The sequence below is a fragment of the Papio anubis genome, chromosome 19, assembly GCF_008728515.1.
Source record: "Papio anubis isolate 15944 chromosome 19, Panubis1.0, whole genome shotgun sequence".
Classification (NCBI taxonomy): Eukaryota; Metazoa; Chordata; class Mammalia; order Primates; family Cercopithecidae; genus Papio; species Papio anubis.
Window position 1 is genome coordinate 28,621,116 of NC_044994.1, and position 27,987 is coordinate 28,649,102.

Sequence of the window (27,987 nt, forward strand, 5' to 3'; positions counted from 1 at the left end):
ACGTAAGAAATCACCAAAACATAGTGGTTTAAAACAACAACCATGCATTTACCTCATGATTTTATGGGTTGGTAATTTTGGCCAGGCTCATCTTGAACAATTACTCTGGTCTCAGCTGGGTTAACTGAGGTGTTTGCAGACAGCCGGTTGTTGATCATCTCACTTGATATCTAGCAATTGTCTGACTATCAGCTGACTTGATGGGGCAGCTTGGCACCATGCCTCATGGCCCAGCCACCTCGCCCAGACTTGTTCAGATGGCGGTGGTGTAGGGTTCCCAAGGGCAACAAGGGAGCAAGCCCCGGTGTGCAGACACTTTTCAAGCCTCTGCTTGAATTGAATCATGTTTCTGATTGCTACATTGGCCAAAGCCAGTCACGTGTTCAGCCTAGATTCAAGGGAATGTAGAAAGCCTGCTTTTTCTTTAAAGGAGTTGCTGCAAAGCTCTGTGTCTATTTTTATAAGATACTGTGTGTCTGCTAAAAATTTATTGTGTAATAAACAAATGGAAGAGTGACCCGCTGACTGTTGAGTTTAAAGTTACTCACTTTGTTCAAAAAGTAATTACAGGCTATCTGGCAGACTTAAATTATATTTTGAGTGGTTCTTACGTGTTTTAAAAAGTGAAACTAGTGTACTTTCTCGTTTTTTAATCCTTTTTTTCTGGGCTTAGCTCAACTAAAAAATCTAGTATATTTTAATCTCTCCTATTTGTCTTAGCCTTATCTTTATAAAGATTTCCTGTTTTATGTTTAGTCTATTTGCAGGTAATTAGTTAAACAACGTGCCAACTCGTCATCAAAAAAGAAAGACTGTCATTGACAGAAAATCTCCCCCTCAGCTTTTGGTCATCTCTCTCTGTTGTCTTTGCTCAGCCTGGGCCGTGGGTTTGTTCCGTTAAGAGCCAAGAGACATTCCAAACTACTTAAGATGGAGATGGGACTAGTTGTCTTGCATTGTTCTTCTGGCAAATCACTTTTCTATTAAAAAGGCAAGAAGTCTTAGAAAAAGGAGAGGTTCCTGTTGATGCATTTAAAAACCTCATTGTGTTATGGAACAGATGAACTGTTTGTTTCCGAATCTAAGAAGTTCTTCTCATTATCGAGTGTATAATTTTGGTTCTTTCTGAAACCAGCCCTTTTATTATTCAAGTTTGTATAATGGAAATAATGTTGAATTCCTATGGAAAAAACAATGTAAGTCATTTACTTTACCTCTCCCCCTCAAGAGAAGTGGGAACCTGAGTTAAGTATTCCTAATCACCACTTGGTAGGTTTTCTGGGTCCCTGACAATAGTGAACGCTCTTACAAAGCAGGCAGAGGGAAAGGCACAAAGAAATGGCTGGAGACCATGTGTGAATTTAGCCTGGACAGGGGTTCCTCGATCTGCCCTCCACACTTAGTGGGAAGGAGGGAACTGCAGGGCATTCCTGAAGCTAACCCAAAGTCAGGTGGGGAGTGAGTAGCCACAGCTGCCTTAGGACTCCTTTCTTCTGTTGCATCCTGCTCTCTTTCCATTCCATTGCTTTATGGACAGAAATCCCTCTCTGAGATACATATGTTAGAGGGATATAGTTAAATATTAGTTTAACACATATTTAAGGGATATGTATATCCCTCTGATATATATTTTAGTTCTTTCTGAAACCAATCCTTTTATTATTCAATAATAAAAATATTGTTTTTTATTCAGCATGGAAATGCTGAATTCCTATGAGAAAAACAATGTAAGTCATTAACTTTACCTTTCCCCCTCACGTGTTAAACTAATATTTGGATCAAAAATTTCAGTCTGCCATTGATTTCCACTACGATTTCAGAGTATATTTTCAAAAGGAAGGAAAATCAAAAATTCTGATACTGGTTTTAGGCAACTTTCTGTTGCTTCTGTGGTGAAATCTGAACAATGAGCCCTGAGTTTTGGTGACACTGAAGCCCTGGCTTTTAAGTTCGCATGCCTTGTGATGCACCTGTGTTTTCTCTCCCAGCCCCGGTGCAGTGACAGCCTCATGACTAGAAACAGTGCTGAGGGGTGAATCCACATTTATACACCAGGGAATGCAGATCTTCCACCCTCAATTTTGTGACAGTCTTGAGGGCCTTCTTTTAAAAATTTATTTTTAATTTTTTGAGAGACAGAGTCTTGCTCTGTCACCCAGGCTGGAGTGCAGTGGCATGATCTTAGCTCACTGTGGCCTTGAACTCCTGGCCTTGAGCAGTCTTCTTGTTTCACCTTCCCATGGCCCTTCCTCTTCACTGGTGAAGGTGCTTGTCAATTTTGATGTTATTTATTCAGCAACTAGGTGTCTGGTTGGACTTTAAATTCCCTTTGCGGTTCTTCTTGCATTCTTAAAATGGAGGTCAGTGAAACTTTTTGGATGAGCACAGTTTCAGTGACTTGTTGAGTGAGAGCTGAAGTTCCTGGAACCCCTGTCACTTGGCTAGGAGAATATGAGTACAAATAACATTAACTGAGACAGTGAGGGGAGCATCTTGGGGCAGCTAAGAGACTTCACATGAAGACAAACATGTGAAGCTGTCACATGCAAGCACCTGCCCCTAGGAGATAAGATAAGATGTCACAAACTCTCATGTCTGGGATAAGATGTCACAAACTCTCATGCAAAGAGGAAGATTTGAGAATATGATGCACACTGCTCTGGATTTGACCCTTCTAGTAACATTTTTTTACTCAAAAAATTGAACTTGAAATTTACTGTTACTTCTGGGGATGTTTGAATGCCAATACGATTTTTTGTTGAGTTGCATTTCCTTTTCCTGGAATCTTAGGCCCCTGTGAGCGCAGTGTCTTACCAGCGATGGGAGGCTAGGGAAGAACTACCATGATTTTCAGCACACTGGGTTGTCAGCCATGGGAGAGGCCTCTTGCACACCTAGGGAAGGCTGGCTAGTCATGTCCCCACCCTCCATGGCCACCTCCCCGCACCAGAAATCAGGGTCATCCGGGTGTCCCTGGCCGTGCAAGTTCTTAGCTATGTCCTCTGATGCTCTGCCACTCACATGTCCCAGTTCCTTCCCACGTAGTCTCCTCTATTCCTTTGCTTCCTGCTGCCACCCCCTTTTTCTCTTCATAGAGTCAGCATCATTTTTTTTCTGCCTACAACTTTGGCTCCTTCTCTACTTTGTCCTATCATGCTTTGGTCTTATACAGGGCCACCAAGGGTCTCCCCACCTCCAGGCCCTTTTGCTTTTACTTCTCTCAAATGCACATTCTCTCTCCCAGTGCACAGCCCTGAGACATGACTAGGATTAGCTCAGCCTTCTGTGCCGGGAGCCTTGCATGCCGCTGGATAACCTGCCTTTTGATGGGCTGCCTTTGGGGCAGGCACCCACCCTGCATTCACTCAGCTGTTGCCAGTGGGCAGGGTCTAGTGCAAAAAACTCCTTCTCTGTAGGTCCTTATCATACATTTTCCCTTAGAGAATAGGCTGGGAGTCCGGGAGCAGTGAGACTAGCATATACATATTATTCTGACTTCATGCATCCTGTTTATTCCATCATTAGTTGATTCATCAGACAGGGAGGCTCTTCTGTGTGCCAGGGTAGAGATGAATGAGAAAATAAGATCTGACCCCGAAATGTAAGCTGCTAAGAAAAAATGTGACACATATATGGAAAGAATAAAGACTGAATTCAGGGTAGTGGCCATCTCTAGGGAAGAAACGAACATGTACTGTGACAAATGCTGCTGGAATGGTGCTTTACTAAGTACCCAAGGTGTGGAGAGGGAAGGGGGCATCACTCAGCCTGGGGCTCTGGCCTGACAACTGGTTTAAAAGCCCAGCTCTGCTGTGTCCTAATATAATTTCTCTGTGCCTCTGTTTCCTCATATATAAAGAAGGGGATAATTAACAAACTTAGCTCTTTTAATCCATGTATTATTAATAGGTGTAAAGTAACTGGTACACCATATCATTTCCAGAAATGTTAACTATTATTACCAACAATTACCAACCATATTTCAGTAGAATAGAGCTCCTTTTCCAGATGTCCCAGAGTGGGAGGCTCCCACCAGGTGCGATTTTTGGAGCACACCCTGGGGCCTGGCAAGGTGAAGATTAAATATTATAATTCCTCTCCTTTAGAGTATATTATCCACTCTCTTATAAAATCTCTCTGGCCTCTTGCCACCTGCATTCCCATGTGACTTCACTTGGTTGCAGCTGTGTTGGGCATAACTGCAGATGACTTTAGCCTTCCAGGTGCACGCTGAGCATGGCATGTAGTCCTGATGACTGACCTAGCTGGGTAGCCATGACGGGAAGCCTCAGCTGAAACCCCTGGCCCACCAGAGTCCATCAGTTTGGGAACTGCCAGTGTCATTCTCCAGACCTGGCCTTGGGGACCACAGCACAAACCCCCTATCCTATCCCACTCCTGCTTTCTGCAGATTTTCAACACCCAACATAAAGTAATAGCTATTGAGTGCTTACTATGGCCTAGATGCTATTCTAAGCAAATTCTCATTTACATTCTCATTTAAACCTTAGTACTTTATGAGTTAGACATGATTATCTTCATTTTACAAATAAGTAAACTGAGGTTTGGAGAGATTCAGTGAGCAGCCACACTCAAATTTTCTCATCCCAAGCCCTGTGCTCATTCCTTTATGTCATGATTGTAACAACTTCCAATCATTGTAGGTATTTTCCTGGAAGAATATGAAAGATAAAAATCTGTTAAATATGCCTTTTTTTTTTTTTTTTTTGAGACGGAGTCTCGCTCTGTCACCCAGGCTGGAGTGCAGTGGCCGGATCTCAGCTCACTGCAAGCTCCGCCTCCCAGGTTTACGCCATTCTCCTGCCTCAGCCTCCCGAGTAGCTGGGACTGCAGGCGCCCGCCACCTCGCCCGGCTAGTTTTTTGTATTTTTTAGTAGAGACGGGGTTTCACGGGGTTAGCCAGGATGGTCTCGATCTCCTGACCTTGTGATCCTCCCGTCTCGGCCTCCCAAAGTGCTGGGATTACTGGCTTGAGCCACCGCGCCCGGCCTAAATATGTCTTTTTAAAGAGAAGAGTTTACCACGCCAGCATGAATTTTGGTGCCTATGTTTTTAATGACAATTTGGGATGTCCATCTTCTAATAGAAGCAAAGTTGCTTAGATTCACCTAGGACAGACAGGCTTCTCCTGCTACAGTTATCTGTTGTTTAGGCAAGAGAATTAATCTTTCATTACTCATGGCATTTTACTTTATTTCAGGAAAAGAAGAACCATTCCTCATTACTTCTAGTTAGAAGCTCACGTTTCCATTCTCTCAGTATGAAATGATTAAAGAAAGGGCCTCCAGGTGTTGTTAATGCTGCCTGCTGTTGTGTTCACAGGTGAACTCTGGCCTAAGAGCCGAGATGGGATCTGCTTTTGCAAGATCCAAGTGTGCAGGAGGATGAACTGCCTGTCCTTTTCTTAAAGGCTCCCAATAAGGAATGACAGCTTTTACTTGACTAAATTGAACCCTACTTAAGTTTCTCAAGTTCTAATACTCGTCCAATTCTAAACAATTTTAAACAAGCTCTATTGTTCTCATTTTTAAATAAGGAAATGGTGTTAAGATCTGATATAAAGAGGCTTCATTGTGACCAGGTTTAGCTACTAGTGGCCTATTATAAAGGTTGAGATATTTAGAAGAATGAGCTGAAGTCACAAGTGTAAGGGGAATAGCAAGGACCTCATTTTGCTCCTCACTTAAGAGCGTAGACCAGCAATGTTGCTCCTCTCTCTCCCCTCTGGAAAGAGAACTCAGAAGGTGAGGCTGCTAGTGCTGGAGAACAACACACAGGGCAGGCTTTAAAACTGGGCTGAATCAAAGTCCTCAATTAAGGGAAATTATTTGGCTCCTAAAATAATTATCCTGTATAAATAAACAACCCTATTTTTTGTTGTGTTTCTGAATTCTAGAACTGGATATAACTATTGATGTTCAGTTAGCTTGGGGTTTCAAAGATATTTGATATACAAGTTATTTATATACCTAAGAAGAACCTTTATTTATTTATGAGAATAGAATGGCTTTAAAATATATATTCAGGGCTTACAGAAAATTTTAGATAAATCTAGAAAGTTATAGAGCAATAAAGAGTATCAGATATAAAATTGAAACCCTTATCCCTTTGATTTCCCTTCTTCCCCAGAGATGATCATTTCACTGAATTTGGTGTTTATTATTCTCATATGTTTTTGTTTTTACGAAATGTACGTGTATCACTAGTGTGTAGATTTGCCATGTGTGTATTTAAACTTCATAGAAATGATAAAATACGATTTCTTTTATTCAGTCTACTTTTCACTATATATTTTGCTTTTGGGAATTGCCCATGTTCATATCAGTCTAGTTATTAATTTTCACAGATGTAGAGTGTTCCTTTCTAAAGACAAACTATATTTTGTCTATTTGTAGGTATTTATGTTATTTCTGATTAACCACTAGCAAGTAATAAAAACACTGCAACATATAGAATTCTTTACCATACATGTCTGCTTTATGCACACAAAAGTTACTTTCTAGATAAACCTAGAAGTGGAATTGCTAGGTTTTAGGATATATACATCTTCAAATGTATTAAGTGTTTTTTTCAAAATGATTATATTAATTTAGACTTCTAGAAGCAGTGTATGAGAGTTATTCTGTGCCAATGGGTTAGTGTCATCAGACATTAATTTTTGTCAATTTTTAATCTGATAGGTGTGAAACAGTATATCACTGTGGGTTTTGCTTGCATTCCTTTTCCCTGATTTCTAGTGAAGATGAGCATCATTCATATATGTATTTGGCCATTTAACTTTCTTCAGTGAAATGCTCATTACCCTTTGCCCATTTTCCTCTGGGTAGTTTGTCTTTTGCTTACTAATTTGAAGGGGTTCTTTTTGTATAATGTATACTAATCCTTTGTAGTTTATATATGTTACATGTAGTTTCTCCCAGGTTATTGTTCTTCTTTACTCTTATGTAGTCTTTCAATGTGCACAAATTTTAAATTTTAATATATGCAAATTTATCAAATATTTTCTTTTTGGTTGCTCTTTTTGGTTTTTGGTCTAAAAAAACTTCTGTATCTTGAGATCTGAATGTTGTAAAGTTTTATCTTTTACATTTTTCACTTAAACTATCTAGAATTTATTTTTATATTTTTATATTTGGTATGAGGTGGGACTAGCTGTATTTTTTTTTTTTTGAGATGGAGTTTTGCTCTTGTTGCCCAGGGCAACTGGAGTGCAATGGTGCGATCCTGTCTCACCACAACCTCCACCTCCCAGGTTCAAGTGATTCTCCTGCCTCAGCCTCCCAAGTAGCTGGGATTACAGGCATGTACCACCACGCCCAGCTAATTTTGTATTTTTAGTAGAGACGGGCTTCTCCATGTTGTCAGGCTGGTCTCAAACTCCTGACCTCAGGTGATCCCGCCTCGGCCTCCCATAGTGCTGGGATTACAGGCATAAGCCACCATACCCAGCCTGTATTTTGTTTTTTATGGCTAACAGTTGTCTCAGCACCATTTGTTAAACAGTCCATTACTTCCCCACTGATGTGTAATAACACATTTGACATGAATGAGGATTCTGTCTGTGTATGAGTCTGTGTCATGGCTCACTGTCTCACTCCATTCATCCGTGTTTTCATTCGTGCACCAAGACCACTTTCACGGGCAATCACTGTGGTTTCAGAATGGGCTTCGTATCGAATGTGGCCAGTGCTCTGCTTTGTTCTTACTCAAAATTGTCTTGGTTATCCTTAAAACCTCAGGTCCTGTGTAAAAATTTTGGACTCAGCTTATAAAATTTCATGAAAAATCCTTTTGGGATATCGATTTGAAATTGTATTGATTGGAAAAAAAAGAATTGGCATCTTGACTGCATTGATTTTTTCTATACATAAATGTGATATAGCTTTCATTTGAGTCTTTTATTTATAAAGGTCTGTCATATTATTAGTTCAGTAATTTGATAGTTAGCTTGTGATTAACTTGGTAAATTGTTGCTGACATGTAAAAATGCAATTGCTATTTCTATGTTTTATATATAGAAGCTTTGCTAGACTCTTAATAAAATAACACAGGTTTTCTTGGATTATCTTTATAAGCTGGTCAGATTATCTGTAAATAGTGGCATTGTATTTCCTTTCCTTATGCTTTTTACTTTTCTTAGTATTCTGGCTCGAACCACCAGAATAATGTCAAATATAAGCAATGATGGAAACATCCTTATATTATTTTTAACAGTAAACTGTTCTTAATATTTCAGCATTAAGAATGATACTGGCTGGGTATAGTGGCTCATGCCTGTAATCCCAGCACTTTGGGAGGCCAAGGCAGGATTGCTTGAGCCCAAGAGTTTGAGACCAGCCTGGGCAACATAGGCAAAACCCCGACTCTACAGAAAACACAAAAATTAAATGGGGCATGGTGGTGCTTGCCTGTGGTCCCAGCTACTCAGGAGGCTGAGGTGGGAGGATCACTTAAGCGCAGGAGGTCAAGGATGCAGTGAGCCATGATCACTCCAACCTGAGTGACAATGAGACCCTGTCTCCAAAAAAAAAAAAAAAAAGGAAAAAGAAAAAAAGATACTTACTCTAATTTTTAAAATTTTCCTTGCCAAATACCCACTGTCAGATTAAGAAAGTTTTCTTCTGTTACTAAGCATAGTAAAAGGGTTTTTTTTTTTAAATAACAAATGGTTGTTGAATTTAAAGTTTTTTCTGCATTTGCAGAGGTAGCCATGGTTTTTCTCCAATAAACTATTAATGTGGTAAGTTATATTCATTGATGTTATCATCTCAAATTACCCTTACATTCACTGGACAAACACAGCGTGATTTTGTTTCAGATTTTTGCAGTGGTGTTCATAATTGCAAATAGTACATAAGTTGCGCTCCTCACACTGTTCTTATCTGGCTTTAGTGTCAGAGTGATATGAATCATGTAAAATGGGTTGTGGAGATTTTTTTTTCTTTATGTTTTCTGGAACTTTCCATATGTCTAACTTGAACTCTTCCTTGAGTGCTAGAAATCACATTAAACATCTGACTCTCATGGATTTTTTTCATGGGTGTGAATATATTTGTAATTAATTAACTCAATTTCTTTTGTTAGGTTAACAGAGCTATTCAAAATTTCTTTCTTCCTCAGTCAGATTTGGTAAATTATTTGTTTTTAGAAAATCATCCATTTCTTTGATTTTTCAGGTGTATTATAAAAATTTCCCCTTATTTTTGTAATGTGTTTTGGTCACTGTATCTATAATTGCATTTATCTGTCATTCCTGAATATGCTCATTTGTGGCCCTTTTTCTCGAACAATTTTGATAGAACTTGTCTATTAGGTTTTTCACAATTATAAACCAACTTTTAGTTTTGTTGATTTTTGTCTATATACCTTTGTTTTCCTTTTTCATTAGTCTTTGCTCTTTATTTTTTTCTTTTGTCTTCTTTGAATTTATTCCACTGTTGCCTTTCCAATTACTGAGCTGATCGCTCATTAATTTTTACTCTTTCCTTTCTTCAAATATAAATACTTAAGAATAAATTTCCTTCTAAATACTACTTTAGAAGTATTCTACAAAACTTCATATTTAACTTTTTCATTATGGTACCCTTTAAATGTATTCTAATTGTCTGTGTTTTTATTTTTTTGACCTAAGTTATTAGACATGTTTTAGTTTATCCAATTATATGGATTTTTTTCAAATGTATCTCCTTGTTATTTATTTTTCAATTCAGTTGCATTATGATCAGGAAGGTAGCTCATGTGAAACCAGTTTGTGGTGTTCATTCTTGAGCTTTGTGACAGAATTGATGGTCAATTTTTGAGTAGTCCTTATATATTTGAAAGAATATGTTTTCTCCAGTTTGGGCACCAGGTTATATACATGTTAATCTATTAGATAAAACTTAATAATTGGGTTAAACAAATCTATTATATACATAACAATTACTGTACAAGAGGTATTACAAACCTCTTTACTCTGTTGATTAGATTTGGCTGGATACAACAGGGAAAAATTCCCACAAAATAATAATAGCTTACAAAAGTTAGAAGTTGGTCTGAACTTCTTTTTTGAGAAAGATAAACAAACTCTACCTATGCCTTAGTGTCCAGAGATGATGAAAATAACTCCATAGTGAGCCTGGACTATAGAATTTGGTTACTCCTTCCCTGTAGCTACCAGAGATTGTGGCTTCTTCCCTCCATGTTCCCTGCCACCTATGACTGATAGCCACAGATGACTCACCTTTTCTAGGAAGAACATCTGTGGGACTCATGGCAGTCTGTGTATTACGAGAGTCACATCTTTCTCCTGCACTGAGACCTGTGTTCCCCACCTTGCAGGTATATTTTTCACTGAATCGAGGTAGGATTTTATCCAAGCTATATCCTTGGATAAATAAATTGGCAAAATATATTTCATAAATATTTGTCTCTTTGTTTTTGAGGTTTTTTCCCGTAAGTGAAGGCCCCAGTTGTCCATAACAGATTTTATTCTGCAGAGAGCCATCAGACTCCTTTACATAGCTAACCCTTTTCCTTGTATGTCATACAGTTACTTGATTTTATCTTCTCCCACTCATTCTCTGATTTAACATCTCCTGTAATACTCACCCTGTGGTTTCTGTCTGAGGCCTTCACACACATTTTCAGTACACAGTCCAGACTGTTTGTGTGATGTTACTAATACCACTGCCTGTCCTTTGACCATGCTGAGTCCTTGGATGCTTCTTAACATACAATGTCATAGAATGAAATTTCCTTAATTCTATTCACATTTCAGCCCATTGCAAGTTTTTTGTCCTCATCTGTCATCTCATTGCCTTGTTCAATTATTCTAAAGAAGTGTATTGTGAAATTGATATACAGTAAAATATTTTAGTGCATGTGTAATAGAAAATAGTTTTCTAAAATCACTTTTTAAAAAATTTTAAATTTGGTGGTACATGTGCTGTTTTGTTAATCGGTATCTTTCGTGATGCTGAGGTTTAAGCTTCTAATGATCCTGTTACCCAAATAATGAATGTATTACCTGATAGATCGTTAGAAAATAGTTTTAGATTGAAAGCTGATTCTAGCTTATCTACGTATTAACATAGACCAATTGTAAAATGTATGTAGAATGTATATACATTCCTGGAATGCTTCTATGATACCCATTTTTGAGGGCTGCTTACATGTCAAGCATGTTGCTTGGTATTTTCTGTCTGTTACCACCTTTTTTCCTACTAGCACATTCGCAGCATGTTGCTTTTCCCCATCTACACACAAAAATTGTGAAACAAGAAGACTCGAGGCATTCAGTGATTTCCCCCAAGCACTGCCTAGGTACCAGCAGACCCTCAGTTCTAACCAAGGTCTGACTGATGGTTACTTCAGTACTTTTAATCAAAGGCCAAGCAACTGAAACATTAACTCATTGTATCTGCAGGTCATCACCGAGTGGTCTTCTCACATCATCCTTCAGGCAGCACCAAGAGTCACTGGCAGCAGAGAGAGAGAGGCGGCGGCAGGAGAGAGAAGAAAGGTTGCAGAGAATAGAGCGGGAAGAAAGAAACAAATTCAGGTAAGAAGGATCTTAAGATTTTTTTTTAAATAATGAGTTAAAAATTAAAGCACGTGACTTTACAGCTGTATACGTTTAATATTGGTATTAAAGGAAGTAATGAAAATTCTGTCTGTATTTTTAAGGAAGAGAAAGACATACCTGAAATAGACTGGATCTGGTTTGTTATGGCCTTTGTTTCTCTAACCATATGGCAGGAAGTACAGTCAGCCAAATACAATTAGGAACTCATGTATTCTTGAGTCCTCCATTGTCTGCAGTGGTCCTATCCAGGCCTTCCTGATGACAGAGAGCCTAATTATCTTAACTTAATTTGCCATCTCTTCCTAATGGTCGTCATGTTTTATTCATGCTCCATCAGATGCCCAAAAGGAAATGCTTTTCCCACTTTCTGGTTCACTTTTTGATCCCTGTAGCAATCTTCAATATATTTTTTTAAACAATAATCTCTTGCTATGTGGGGGGAAAAGTCATTGTGTTGATTACTCTCAGCTCATTTCCCCCTAATCTACTGGTCTCTGTACAGCTCCAAGGATGTGTTCCTGGATATAGCTCATTCCAGTTTCCATATCTTGGCCTGTCTGTCCCCACTGATCCCAGTGTGCCTTGGCTTCTCCTTCAGCCAATCCACCTGTTCTCCACATTCTCCAGGTCATCCTCCTTCACACCCATCCCCTGGGCTTAATGCTGTGCTGTGCTTTATGAAATGAAAAACAGTTGCTGTGTCTCTCCTTACACATTACTTCTACTCTTCCTTATCTCCTTTTTCCATTTTTCCCCTTTCTTCCCCACCTCCTCCTCCTATACTTTCTCTTCCTTCTTAATCCTTCCAAGTCATTTACCCTATAGCTTCTACATTCTTTCCTTTCATTTTTCTCCCCATCTCTACCTCCTGTTTCCTTAGCTCAGTTTCTTTTTCAAACAATATTACTATCAATTAATCCCCATTAAATCTACAAGGAATATAAAGCATTGTCAATGAAGATTTAGAGATTTAATAACATGTGTTTTTTGTTTGTTTGTTTGTTTTTGTTTTGTTTTTTTGAGACAGAGTCTCACTTTGTTGCCCAGGTGGAGTGCAGTGGCGCGATCTTGGCTCCCAACAACCTCTGCCTCCCGGGTTCAAGTGATTCTTCTGCCTTAGCCTCCCAAGTAGCTGGAATTACAGGCCACAGCACCACGCCCAGCTAATTTTTGTAATTTTAGTAGAGATGGGGTTTTACTGTGATGGCCAGACTGTTGAACTCCTGACCTCAAGTGATCTGCCTGCCTTAGCCTCCCAAAGTGCTGGGATTGTAGGCATGAGCCACCATGCCCGGCCAATAACTTGTGCTTTTTTGAAGCCAAGAAATGTATGTGTAATTGTAAAAATGATCAAAATATGAGCAGAGTTGTGAAGTTGCTTAAGTATAAGTCACTACTTCATGAAAACAAATGCCAAGTCTGTGAAATGCTAATCCTCATTTTTCTAAGACTGGGTGAATGGGCTGCATGAAGTAAACCAACATCATTTCCCATCAAGATTGTGTAGCACACCCTGAGCTGTCACATTTCTACCAAATGATATGTGGAAATGCCAGTTCTGTATGCACCATTTTTCATGAGGGTAGTTCTGGAAGTTGTCACTTTTAGAAAGACCAGTTCTTTAAATCTCTGGAACAGGTTAAATGTTTCCTGATTTATGGTTTTCTGGGAGATTTGCATATTTTACCACCAAATAGCAGCAGAGAATCTGAGTGAAATACATGGAAAATTCAGAGATTAGCTTACATCCAAAGTTTTTTATTGAAAACCTCTTGAAACAGGGTACTGGTTCTGGGGAAAATGGAATTCGTTCACTCCATCCTGTCTCTCCTTCTGCATTGCTGAATGTGACCATAAACCATGGAGAGAATGTGTGGAGCTCTGAAAACTCTGAAATGTAAAAGAGAGCAGGTGAATTAGGAAGGGAGAGTAAAATTAAGTTTTACAAAACCAGTGAGAATTTACCATTTTTTTCCTTCAATATTGCTTGGCATGTACTCAAAGGCACCCAAACCTAGACATGTATGCCAAATCTGAACCAAAAGAGCCCCAGAGGCCGGGCACGGTGGCTCAAGCCTGTAATCCCAGCACTTTGGGAGGCCGAGATGGGTGGATCACGAGGTCAGGAGATCAAGACCATCCTGGCTAACACGGTGAAACCCCGTCTCTACTAAAAAAAAATACAAAAAACTAGCTGGGCGAGGTGGCGGGCGCCTGTAGTCCCAGCTACTCGGGAGGCTGAGGCAGGAGAATGGCGTAAACCCGGGAGGTGGAGCTTGCAGTGAGCTGAGATCTGGCCACTGCACTCCAGCCTGGGCGACAGAGCGAGAGTCCGTCTCAAAAAAAAAAAAAAGAGCCCCAGAAGAAGTCCTCTTTTTCCAGACCGAGGCACAGCAAAGGGAATTTCTAAAGATAAAAGCGTAGAGAATTCCTCTTATTTCTCTATCTCCTACCGTAGCCTCCCAAGCAATGTTGCTACAGAAGCACAGCAATGGCAGCAGTGTCCAGGCAGGTGCCTGAAACGGGAGGGAAACTCTTCCTCTGACCATAAGAGCTACAACCCCACGATCACTAGGCATATCACTTTGCTGTCCTCCTGCTGTATTGTCCTGGATGCAGATGCAGTTACCAAAAGTATGTGGCAGGACAGGGAAAATAAAGCCCAAGCCTTCTGGCTGGAGGACCATAAAAGGAAACCCAAGGAGCCAGAAAGTGTTAGGAAAGCCACAGAGAGCAAGGATATCAAGAGAGCACTCCTGAATGCATGTCTGATTTGTGCACGTGTGGCTTCAAACCTACACGGCATGCCATGGCCTTTGAGAACTAAGTACAGAGTGGGAGTGGATGACCACCCAGATCCCAGAAAACTGAATTAATATTGGAACCAATGTCTGAAGGCAGGTTACAACTTGCAGACTGAACTTAACCTGGTTGATTACCTGCTAATACAAAATAAAATAAAAATCAAGATTCTTTGTAGAATTTAAATAAGACCCCAAATCTCATTACAAAATAAATAAAATGTATAGAATACAATCCAAATAACTTATCATAGAAATAGTTAGGAAAATGTTAACTCAAAGGGAAAAGAGAATTAAATGGTGGGTAACCACAAAGGACATAGATATTATACATTTAAAGATTTTAAAGTAGCTATTATAAATATGCTTTAAGAAGTAAGGGCAAATACTCTTGAAACAATGAAAAGATGTCTCTGTAAAAAAAAAATAAAGGATATAAAGATCCAAATGGAAATATATATAGTACAGGAAAATTAAAATAGAAAATTTGTCAGATGGGCCAAATAGAATTGCTATGAGAGAAGAAAGTGAACTCATTGCTATGAGTGAACCTGAAGATAAAACAACAGAAATTTTCCTACCTGAAAACTAAACAAAACAAACAAAACTTGAAAGAAAAATGAACAAAGCCATAGGGACCTTCATAATAACATCAAAATGGTCTAGCATTCATATCATCAGAGTCCCAGAAGTATAGGAGAATAGGACAAGAGTGCATTGGCTTTTTTTGTTTGTTTCTTTCTTGAGACAGGGTGTCACTCTTTTGCCGAGGCTGGAGTGCAGTGTCATGATCTTGGCTTACTGCAGCCTTGACCTCCCAGGCTCAGGTGATCCTCCTACCTCAGCCTCCCAAGTAGCTGGGACTACAGGCATGTACCTGGGACTACTGGCTAATTTTTGTATTTTTTAATGGAGATGGGGTTTTGCTGTGTTGCTCAGGCTGGTTTTGAACTCCTGGGTTCAAGTGATCCTCAGCCTCTTAAAGTGCTAGACTTACAGGCATGAGCCATTGCACCTGGCCATGCATTATAATATATATTCAGAATTATGTTATTCATATGTATATGTTGGCAGAGTAAGAATTAGGCCTAGGCAGGTTGTCGTCAGAGGCCATGCTCATAACTGTTAACCATTTGCTCTTGATTTCAAGTGATTCTAATTTGTCAATTAAAAACACAGAGAGACCTTGGAAAAATGGCCCTCATCCAGTAATGACTGCTAGTCAAGGACAGACCATAGGCAACTATTAATTGTGGTGACTGCAGTTCCATATTTCTCAGGATGTGAATGAAAAGAAATTCAAAAAATATATAGGAAAAGCTTTCTAAAGTAGTCCCCGAGATTACCCAAATGGCCGACCTTTTATCAGCCATTTCATTGATTTAAATTGTTTATGCTCCTGGTGCTTTTTGCAAAGCATCTAAAAGTTGTTCTTTATTGTCATTTTTGTTGAATATGGTCTTAAGCCTTCTGAGTTATAGGAAATTTTAGTTCTAGTGTGGAAAGTGATGAGGTTGGATGTTTATAAACGATGACAAATCTGAGTCCTTGTTGCATTTTTCTCCCGGTCCTATACTGCTGTAGTCTAACTTACTGTCCCTTTATATCCAGTTACCAGTGCACCAAGAAATAGAATACTTAAACTATATTATGAGGTCCAGTGTTGAAAACCATAATGTTAGGAAAGTAAACAGTCCAGTGAGAGATGACTAACCACATAGTCTTAAACTTAGATTCAATTTGGAACCTAACCAGCAGGAACAGAAAAACAAAACATTAAAATTAATCAGATTTGGGCATCTGTGGGTACAGACAAAAGAGAAGGAACAAAGCAGGAGCTTCAGTGATCCCACAATAGAAACTGAGAGTATAATGGATGTGGAGAAGGAATCCTGGGTTGTCACTGTGGATGACAGTGTGGCGATTCCTCAAAGACCTAGAACCGGAAATACCATTTGACCCAGCAATCTGATTACTGCATATGTACCTAAAGGAATATAAATCATTCTATCATAAAGACATATGCACACGTATGTTCATTACAGCACTATTCACAATAGTAAAGACATGGAGTCAACCCAAATGCCCATCAGTTGATAGACTGGATAAAGAAAATGTGGTACATATACACTATGGAATACTATGCAGCCATAAAATGGAATGAAATCACGTCCTTCACAGGGACATGGATGGCACTGGAAGCCATCATTCTCAGCAAACTAATGCAGGAACAGAAAACCAAACACCACATGTTCTCACTCATAAGTGGGAGCTGAACAATGAGAACACATGGACATAGGGAGGGGAACAACACACACTGGGGCCTGTCAGTAGGGGGATGGGGGAGGGAGAGCATCAGGATAAGTAGCTAAGGCATGCTGGGCTTAATACTTAGGTGATGGGTTGCTAAGTGCAGCAAACCAACCTGGCACACATTTACCTACGTAACAGACCTGCACACCCCAAATGTATCCCGGAAATTAAAAAAAAAAAAAAAATCCTGGATTGTGGTAGGAATATTCAGCTCGTGGAGTGCAACATAAAATGACCAAGACACTTAGATTTAATTCTTAAGATGGCTGTAATGGAGTTACCAGAGCTCAACTGGATGCTAATCACCTCCAAAAGCTATTGCTTGCTTGTTATTGCCATATTTTAGTTTTGGATTTTTAAAAAACTTCTCTTTCCTCAGATACTTACATTCTTTCCAACAAGTAATTAGTAGTGTTTCTGGGTGAATGCAGTAATCCTATGTTTTCTGCAGTCCGTGTGATTGTATTGAAAATCAATTGTATTTAAGAATTTGGAAGTACAGCCTTTAAACTTTTAAAAATTCGGCTACAACTATTTTACATTTCTGAGGCAGTGGCAGTCTTTCATGATATACTGTTTATAATTTATTGGTAATTTTCTGAGCATCTAATTCTGTTATTTTCTTTTCCTGTTTATTTTTTCTACATATTTCCATTAGCCGAGATTATTTAGACAAAAGAGAGGAGCAAAGGCAAGCAAGAGAAGAAAGGTTTGTGTATTTCTTTTTTCCCATTGTAACAAATGGCATGTGATTTTGCACTGTTAACCTAGCATGCAGAGAGACTGTTGATTAAAATATAACTGCTTCACTTAAAACCTTGCAGAGCTGACATTTTGCAGAACAGAGTGTACTAGTTACCTAAATTTTCCAATAAAAGTTTGGATTTCTCATTTGGTGCCAGCATGGTTAAGTGTGTCTATTCCTTCAAAATTCTCCTTCAAATGAGCACATTAATGTTAGCATAATTGATATAGGGTGTATATTTGAAATACCCTGCACCATTGCTACTAAGACCAGAGTAGGTGTTCCTACTACGTGCTTTCGTGTCACATGATCAGCAATCCTTCAACAAATATTTTAGTATACACACTGTGCCAGGCAGTGGCTGGGGGCACTAAATATACCTGAGACTCTTTCTGGGTGTGCCTGGTCACTTACCTGTCTCCCTACTGAACTGTACTCAACTCCTCAATGGCAGGGACAATGCCTGGATTTCCTTTATTTCCCCAGTACCCACCACAGTGCTTGGCATGTAGTTGGGACTTAGGAATAATATATGGAATCAGTAAATGAGTAAATGAACCAACAACTTTATTTAAAATATTCAAGCTGTAAGGTACTTTCTTTTTTCATTTTAAAAACTACTTTATTTATGATACAAATCTTTTGGTTTGTGATTCTAACCAGCAAAGGCATGAATACATTTTTAAATTTCTGTCCACAGAATAGTTATATGCAATTTTGTAAGAAAAACATATATAGGATACATTACTTCATAAGATTAAGAAGTATGTTATTAAAATGTTGCTGTAATATTCAAACCAGCCTAGGTCATATAAAGGAACAGCTCAAAACTCTGGTGTTGATCAGTAGTATATTTCAATGGCAACATGCTTTGAATCTCAATAAAAGATACAAAGATGTTCAGTGTCTAATAAATGCAGATAAACAGTGGAAACTGGTTTTACAAGTAGACTGGCAAAAGACAAGTTTTTACCCCCAGCTCTTTACAGCCTGCAGTCGTCCCCTCTGCCACCAGGTGGGGTGACTGCATGGAGAGATGGAAAGGCTGATTTTACACCTTCTATGCTGGAACCAGCTGGGACCTGACAGTTTCTGGACTGGGCCAATAAGAAGTAGAGTTGTGCTAATTTTCTAAACACCACCTAAATACATCAGGACAGTCTGAGGCAGGCAAGAGTAGAGACTGCCTATCTTCAATTTAAAAATTAGATGCTTAGGTTAGCCTCTTAAATAAAATGATGGCATTGCTTTGATTCCAACATTCTATTTGATTATTATCATCCTAATAACCAGTTGTGGTGGCAAATCTAGAGTGAAAGATGCTGCTAAAGAAATAGGAAACTTGTATTTCTCACTAGTACCTGTTTTTTACATCAGAGGACATCACATATACTTTCACTGAAAATGCTGTTGACTTCCTGCCCAGGCATGAGGAACTGAATTTTATTTTTCAGTTCTCCCCCCAGATTCTGTACTTCTTTGAGCTTTCAACAACTTGACTGTTAGGTTATGTCCACACAGACAAGGCTTGGCAGCTCCTGGGGAGATGGTTTAGGTGCTGTGTCAAGATCTGAACTGGCTCAGGCTGACTTAAAAATTTCCCCAAACCACAGAAGTCCAGCTCTTTCTGGATATTATTTACTGCTCTTTTTTTCCAAACAAGCCTTCACTTACGTCTGGCAAACTTGTAAGAGGAGGTTTCTGCTTCTCCTGTCTCCTCTGGTTCTGCCCTTAGTCTGCTCCCAGGCTGCGCATCAGCCTGAACACAGGAGTGTGCTCTCCAGGCCCACTGTGGGAATCTTCCCTCAGAGACACCTCTCTGTTTACACAGAGGCCTGGGGAAGCAGCCATGCATTTTCCTTTGGTTTGGCCCAGCCATTTTTCTTGTTAGTTTTCTTCTTGAATAACCTGGTGAAGATGGGAGGGGAAATAGACTTTCATCCCTGTTTCGAAAGCTGTTGAGAGTTCCTAGTAAGCCAGGAAAAAGTAAGATTTCCAAGTATAATGGAATTTGGAAATGGAAACTAGTAGAGATCAGAGGTGGGAGGGAGTACAGAAATAAGGAAAAGTAACTCTTCCAGATAGAGTGATGTGTGTTCGTCAAGTCCCACATCTCTTACCCTTAATGCAAGACTCGGAAAAGATAGAGTCACAGCAGATGGTTTTGGAGATTTGTATCATGTAACTGTAACAAGATGACTGTCATCTTATTTTAAGGTGTAGTGACCATCTGGATACCTGTTATATTATTTCATATCATCTCACTCCATAATTTCAGACAAACTATGTTATTGGCAATGGTGCAGACCAGGACTAAGTTTCTGTTGAGATGCTACTTCTCATCCTTTTAAGTATTAGAAGAAAGGTTTTATAGGATGATGATTGATTAAAATGGCATTCACACATAATTTAAAGGAGTAAAAAGAAGTGTGTGTAGTAAGGAATGAGACCAGGCTGGGGGTGTGTTGGGGGGTAGCACAGGAGGATACTTCAGTTTGGGTTTGTTGGTCTGAGGGAGACAGCAGGGCATGGAGAGGAAAAGGTTTAGAGCAAACAGGGGCTATAGGAACAAAGTGCAAAGAAAAGGTTGGAACTGGGCTAGGGTTTTGGAAATTGTGCATGAAAATGATCAATGAAGCAGGAAGAAAGGATTCTGAGCTTTGCTTAGAAGGACTGAGAACAGGGCAGAAGTTAGAGGGAGCCAAATTTTAGCTTAATGTAAATGAGAATTTCCAAATAGAAGTGTGGCAGGAAAAGTCATCAGTAAGTAGGTCTAGGTTAATCTAAAGTCAAGCAGAGTTTCTATAGGGCCCTGTGAAAAGAGACTGAGCCGCAGTACCAGCCCTGCCACTGAGTCCTGGTGGATGTTGGAGTTCATCCCAGTGGTTTGTTTGTCTCTCTCTCCCACTGAACTGTGAGCTCTGTGAGGGTGGGAGTTTTCCTTGTTTATTATTAAATCTTGAGTGCCTACTACAGTTCTTAGCACATGACAGGCACTTGACAGATGTTCAATAAATAAATGGAAAGATGAATGAAGAAACAAATGATCTAGGCGGAGGATAAACGGGAATGTTTGGATGAAGGCAGCAAAAGTAGGAAGGCTTTTCTTGGGGCTGTGGTTTGTGGATAGAAAGCCTGGTGCTTCCCACAGAGGAGGCTCCGTCGGTCTGTGGATTGAAAGCCTGGTGCTTCCCACAGAGGAGGCTCCGTCGGTCTGTGGATTGAGTGTGACTTCGCGTGGCAGCAGGGATACGTGACAGTCATTGCGTGGGCCAGTGGGTCCTCAGATCAAGTACTGTTGGGCCCCATAGCACTTACAGTCATTGTTTAGGAGAAGGTCATGATGTAGGTCCACTTCCTCCCCAAGAACTGCTGGAGGTTCATGTAGGGCAGGAGGGGTCGCTAAGCTGTAACACCGTAAATGCCTGTGGCATGGCCATCCCCGTGTACCAGCCCACCGCCTTCACCACTCTGGCCCCTGTGGATAAACACTGCTGATGCTTTTTCAGAAAGGTTTAGTGCTCTTGACCTCCATGCCTCTCTGTCCCTGCCATGTAAAAAAAAAAATTTAATTATGATCAAATGCACATCACATGAAATTGACCATCTTAACCATTTTAAATGTGTTTTTCAGTAGCATGAAGTGCATTCACATTGTTGTGTAACGAGTCTCTAGACTCTTCTCATTTTATACAACTGAACCTCTTTCTCCATGAAGCCACAATTCACCATCCCTCTACCTCTGCTTCTACCATTTTTGTCTAACACATAAACATCATTTTTCAGGACAATTCAGATTAAACCTTTAACTCTTCTCATGTCTTACGAATCTTCAGTGATGGCATCTGTGAGGCCAAGGGGTGCACAGGAATAGCATTTGAGTCAAATCTATCCAGGCTCTGGGATGAGTGGCCCCTGGAGTCTCCCAGAAAGTGGGTTAAGCCCGCAAGCCCCTGCCTGCCTGGCTGCCCACAGGGAAGTGTGCGGAAGGCCAGGACCAGGAATGAGCCAGCAAAAATGAACACAGTAAGTGGGTTGTCCTCCTGGCTGGAAGCCTGTCACAGTGCTTCGTCACCACCACCCACCCCGGACTCATTTGATTTCTTGCCCTGGGATTCTGACCTCCTGAACTCCTGGATCTGTCCAGATTCTCTTATTTGCATTCATTTCTTGTCTGCCCCTTTATCCTGTTGCAGCAGCGTGGGAATACCTGTGTTCACAACTCCTCCTGGACTTAGGCATTCCTGGCCTTGAACTTGCCACCATCCCATTTAACACATACCTGCTGGAGGCCCTGCCTCTTACCCTTAAAACTGTTTTCTTTCAAGGTTGTTGTTACTTCCACAGCCAAGTGGCTTTTTCTTGCTGGCCCGAATTAAGTCCAGAAACATGTTCCTTTTGTTGCCTCTCTTATCCCTCAAGAGGTGGTGCTGTTGGCCAAGCTTCAAGTGTTTGTATCTACATATACACTCACTACACACCTTTTATCAGAGATTCACTGTGAATGCAAGCTCATTCCCCACAAAAATGAGATGGGATGCATTTGCCCCCTCGGCATCCTGGGCTTCAGGTGGGCCTCTGCAGGTGGGGTGCCACTCTGCAGGCTCTGCCTGCTTTCCATCAAGCCATAAATGCAAGGCACTGAGGGAAAGAACAAAGGATGGTAATCATCCTGTTCATGAAAATCCTATTATCTGCTTTTTGAAAACAGACGTACACATGTGAAAAGATGACTAAATATGCCAGGCAGTAAATGCAAAATGCCATCTGAGTTGAAGGGACTACATATCCGACATGAGTTCAGAGGCAAGGCCGAGATCACTTCCACCTGTGGTGGTCAAGGCAGGCCTCCTGGAGGGAGATGCGCATGCAAGCATGGTCCGAAGGGTGGACTGCCTTTGGGCTGGCAGGGAGAAGGGGTGAGGTTTACAGACGGGGAAACCACACCCACCTTGAGGATGGGATGCAAAAAGTGCATGCTTTTTAAATGCATTGTTTTAAAATATTTTAAATATGTGCTCTGCCTTATCTGGGTAAATGAAGAACACCCTGTCTAATGCCCATTGTGAGGAACTGAAGCAGTGAATTGGATAGATGCAAAGTGAGGGGCTTGAGGAAGCTGTTCCAAAGTTTAGTGGTGGGTAAGATAGTAAGTAACCTGCTACAGCTGAATGCATAAATTTATTTCTGAAAAAGATAATGGTGAGTAAAATTAGCAGACATCTGGAAGAGGCACACATTTCAAAGTTATTTTGGTCTGATCTATAAAGTGCACTATGAGGAATATGATTGGTAGCTGGTCTTAATAAACAGTTAGTGGGTTCTGCCTGCCTGAAATGCAAAACAGATGTATCTTTGTTCTTTTAAACTGACTTTGATGAATAAACTATATGTGACGTCAGGTTCAAGCTATTGGATGTCTGATTCCTACTCAGAAATATTTTAGAATATAAAAAAAGTTTCCATGGTCAGCACTGAGAGAACAAAGTGAATTCCAGTTGCATTGCTGTTAGCATTGAAGCAGGTTCAGAAATTCAGAGAGGCAGGCCTTCATCCAAGCAACCCCGTTTGGTATTTGGGGGGCATTTTTCTTCTCTCTGCCACACCAAGCCACCCACCCATTTCACAGCTGTGAGCTCTGAGGGGTTTGGTTTTCAGCCATCGCTCTTGTGGCTTTTTGGTGGTGGTTATTGCTGTTTTGCTTATTTACAAATGTTCCCTAAAAGAGCCAGATAGGATTCTGCAGCAGTGATCCAATATCTACGGGCTGTGTGATGCTGCCATTTCCCCCAATTTGCTTGGTTATGAGTGATGTGGGATTTTTAATCATTAGCATCTTGGCTTTGCTGGGTGTTTTTGGCAGGCTGACCCTCCAGCCAGCCCTGCACTGTGCTGTGTGCATCAGGAAACCGGCTCATTCTGCAGGTGTTTCATCCATAAACAAGCATCAGCCACGGGCTCCTCTTTCGTTTGACGGAAACCCTTTGGAATTTAACTTTCAGATACAAATACTTGGAACAGTTGGCAGCTGAGGAACACGAGAAGGAGCTGAGAAGCCGGAGTGTGAGCCGGGGCAGAGCCGACCTCTCCTTGGACCTGACCTCTCCGGCAGCCCCAGCCTGCCCGGCTCCTCTGAGCCATAGCCCCTCATCTTTAGACTCTCAAGAGGCTCTCACAGTGTCTCCCTCCTCCCCAGGAACCCCTCACCATCCCCAAGGTGAGTACAGGGAGAGTAGAGGGAAAATGAAGGGGTTAACATCAGACAGGCTTCTTGGGGCAGTAGTGATGATTTCAACCTGCAGACTAATATTGAGACAGCAACTATGGGTACACTTTGTTGACGGGGGCTGGGGGTGGTGGTGACTGCAACTGCGTGGTCACTAACAAACTAGACGTCTTCAGAGTCTCTTATATTAAAGTAAAATGATTCATCAAAGTTGTCAATGTATGGCCATGGAAAAAGGAGAATATGGAAAATAAGCTTAACTTTGACATTTAATCCTAAATACTGGGATATTCATTTAATACTTTATCATTTGGAGATGTGGGTCTGCCCAATCAAGCGACCACATTTGAATGTTCTTACCCGAGGAACTGTTAGTCTGGTTTAAATTAAACTGAAGGAGAATAAAATTAATTACAGCAAGCAAAGAAAAATGTGGACCTAGTGAAAATAGAAGGTAATATTCTTTAGGAAAATAATTCAAATTGTAAAAATTACTAGTACATGGTTGGGTGTGGGTGTGTGTGTACGTGCTTATGTACGGACAGGCAAGCTCTCCCAGGAGATACTCTGTCGTCTTTGCTTTATTTGGAGAGGCGCGATGATATTGTATGCTGCAGCCTTGAGCATCAGCTGTTTTCCTGCCTGCTCTGCACACTGTGGGTCCGTTTTCTTTCACATTAACACAGGGATGGTTCTCAGGCACCAGCATTTACACAGTGTGTGTTGATTAACCCTACTGCTAGCACTGTTTGGTTTAGTCAAGTGTTGTGGCTTGCAGCCTGATGTAGACTTAGCCAATCGAAGACAGCAGAGGCTTTTAATTCTAGGAGAGTTGACTAAATATGGCGTAAAGTTTAATTTAAGCAAGGCCAGACTCCATGACCTTAGCAGAACTGGATATAGCGGAACGATATTGTCTGTCCAATTCTTTGCTGGCTCTCCAAGCCTTGGCTCATTCTGCTGGACCGGGCTGGCTCCTCCACAGCTTCCCATGACGTCCCGTTACTCCCGATCCCTGAGCCATGGAAGATTGTCCCAGGCAGATGGCTCAGTCATGGATGAGTAATGTCGGTCTTAAAATATTGAGACGCTGAGAGTCAAGACAACAGACTGTCCTATAACAGCCGTGTATTTTCCAAACCCTGCCTCATATCATTGCTATATATACATTGTGGTATTTCTAGAGGCAATATGAGAGATATCCTCCTGCAGAGCTGTGGTTCAGCACTTTATGCTGGGACTTTTAACTAAAAGTTGTACCTCCAGTCATTTACAGAATGATTGTCTAAACTGTGAAGTATAGAACAGCCCCGAGCTGAGAGGGAATTGTCAGTATCTGTAAATGTCATTTGTCCTCAAATTTTTAATCTCCTTGATGTTTGTGGCAAAAGACAATTTTTTAAGTGTTTGATTGAATTACAGTTTAACTCGAGACCATTCTAGCCAATGCAAAAGAATATTTCAGCTTCAGTAAGAACACAGAAAATAGTCATTTTGTGTGTGTGTGTGTGTGTGTGTGTGTGTGTGTGTGTGTAGTATGCATTTGGGGAAAATAACTTATGTCAGTGTGCTTTCAAAAGAATATTTGCAGCTGGGCGTGGTGGCTCACGCCTGTAATCCCAGCACTTTGGGAGGCCAAGATGGGTGGATCACCTGAGGTCGGGAGTTTGAGACCAGCCTGACCAACATGGAGAAAACTGGTCTCTACTAAAAAAAAAAAAAAAAAAAAAAATTAGCCAGGCTTGGTGGCCCATGCCTATAATCCCAGTTACTGAGGAGGCAGACAGGAGAATCGCTTGAACACAGGAGGTGGAGGTTGCAGTGAGCCAAGATGGTGCCATTGCACTCCAGCCTGGGTGACAGAGCAAGACATCATCTCAAAAATAAATAAATAAATAAATAATATTTGCAAGTGTTATTTTCTCTTCAGAGGAGGGATTAACAGAGACTGAGAGAATGTTTGACCAGAATTACACAATAAATGATACCTGCTTCTGAAAGAGGAATACCGGGCTTGAATCTACACATAATCAAGAATTCATAAACTAGCATCATTTGATGTTGTTTGCTTTTTTTTTCTGGAAAAAAATCAAAAGTACTGGCTCCTGTGAGATCTAGAAGAGCTGTCCATTGTATGTTAAGTAATCAGGATCCAAGTCAGCAAGAACAGTCTTCCTTTTCCTGATACGTAATTGATTTATAAAATTGGAAATCGCAAGTGTATGAAAAGAGAAAGAACCACAGGGGTTTCCTTTTGCTTTGTAGACATTTGCCCTTATGACAGAAATGCAAAGTTGGTATAACCGAGTTGTTCTCAGCCTAGTTTATTCTTTGAAGCATTCTGTTAGCATCCAATTAATAGTATATTCTTTTTACCGAATCCCATTTTCAAATGTCCAAAAGTAACTTTTTGCTTATCCCTAGCATTTCCAGTATCGCAACATCTGGAGGAAGAATTAAAAATGTAATCACACATCCAGATGTTGGTCCTGCACCAACACCTGGCATGATGTCCAAATGTGCCAGGGATTGCCTTGCTTTTTTACTCTTTATCCTTGTGGGATCATGCGATCATAATATGCTTTACATTTGGTAGTGCTCTGTCCCTTTTTCTCAAACGTATCTGGGTAGGTAGGGGAGATGTTATTATCCATGTTTTACTGAGGCCCAAATAGATGGAAAGCTGTGCTTCAGACCATCCTGGCACAGTGCTGGGAGTGTAATTAGTGTTCTGATGCCCATCTCAACCATTTGTCATGGAGTGATGGCTCTACCATGTTTGCATTGCTGTTCATATTAATGCCACACCATCCCTTTGCTAACCCTCTCACCAATATCTGCAAAAATTGCAGCCTACATTTCAGAATTATGTTTACAAGAAAAGGAAAAACTAATATTTGTTATTGAATTTTCTATGCCTCAGGAGTACAGGTCCCTTTATGGGTTCTTTCTTTTATAAATCCTGTTTCAGATTCTGAAGAACTTTCAAAAGAAGAAGATACGAAAACATTAAAAACCCCTTTTCCTTTTGTCTTACAAAACGTACTTTTTAAAAGGGAAAAGCTAGTGATAAATACTGGTAGCATGACATGCCATCTAGTGAGATCTCTCAGTCAAAAGCTTTCCCAACTAAATCTGCTATAACTTTTGTATGAATGATGCCACTAACCCCCACCACCAAGTCAATATATACTTGAATTATTTTTCTGTCTGACCCTCTTGTGGCTTAGCAGATGTATGTCCCTATACTGCCTAGACTTGGTGATGATGGTCTAAGTATTTTCCTTTTTTCTAAAAGTACCAGCCCAAGGGAGGGAAAGGCATATATATACATGTTCCCATTTGCACTGTGTTGGAATTAATGGAGGCAGTCAGCCCAAAGTTTGGGCAAACATGGAAAGGCATCTCTTCATTCATTGCTTTGATATCCTTTCCTTATTTTCACTGATCCCCGGGGGTAGACATCAGAATATCTACTTAGTAAGTTTATTTCCTGTTATTTTTAGAAACTCGTAGATGATTCTGAAAGCACCTAAGTGATTCTCATTATCAGAAAAGGTACAGTGTTCTTATTAGGATAGAGTTCTTCAACATAATTCTTGAGAAAGTTGCTCTGAGGATGAAAAATAGTAATAATAATCTGTACCCATAAGTAAAGTCAAGATAGCCAAGTAACCTCTTGTCCCAATTTGTGTCAGATCCAGGTAACCTATTTCATGGAAACAAGAGTACAGAGAAACTACTCACCTGAAAACCAGATGTTGATGGTGGTCCCTGGAGGGTGTCCCAGGGTTGAGCTACCTTCTCTGGAGAGCTAGAACTATGCTCCCTTCTTGCTCCCTCTTGTACACGAGTCCCTCCCGAGGCCAGATGGAGATAAATGACATTTCCCAGTGGAAGGAAGCAGCTGTCAAGAATTTAGAAGTGGCTTTCACCCACTAACCTAGCCAGGAAAGCAAAATTGTGTCTACATTATTTTATTATGAGCTTGATACTCTCCATATTGCACACAGAGATAATACATCAGAGATGCATTTGAAAATCATGCCACGCTGTATTATTTGTATTTATGTCAGGGAAAAATATGTTTGACAGTAATTTTTTTCTCTACCTGTAATTGGATTCCAGGGTATTTCCAAATGTCTGATTGTTTGGCCCTGCAGATATATATGGCCTATATGGCCATGGCCTACTCACCAGCAGCACTTACATAAATTATTGACAAAGGTTAACAATACTTCCTCTCACAGATCCAGGCATTTAAAGTATGGGTAAATATGGTGATTCCTGTAGCCTCCTGATCCTCAAACCTGGA

At 40.4% G+C, this 27,987-nt stretch overlaps 1 protein-coding gene across 9 annotated transcripts in view; it reads left to right on the forward strand.

The window, feature by feature from the left end:
• The window catches only part of FHOD3 (formin homology 2 domain containing 3), a 486,695-nt gene that overhangs the window by 378,746 nt on the left and 79,962 nt on the right, over positions 1-27,987 (forward strand). For 7 of the 9 annotated variants that reach the window (XM_009192610.3, XM_009192611.3, XM_009192615.3 and 4 more), the window contains 3 exons: positions 11,429-11,563; positions 17,360-17,410; positions 23,449-23,663. In XM_009192610.3, coding sequence (XP_009190874.1) covers positions 11,429-11,563; positions 17,360-17,410; positions 23,449-23,663 — 401 coding nt within the window. The remainder of the gene's footprint in view (positions 1-11,428; positions 11,564-17,359; positions 17,411-23,448; positions 23,664-27,987) is intronic. The other 2 variants (XM_009192612.3, XM_003914317.4) reach the window with 1 other exon arrangement.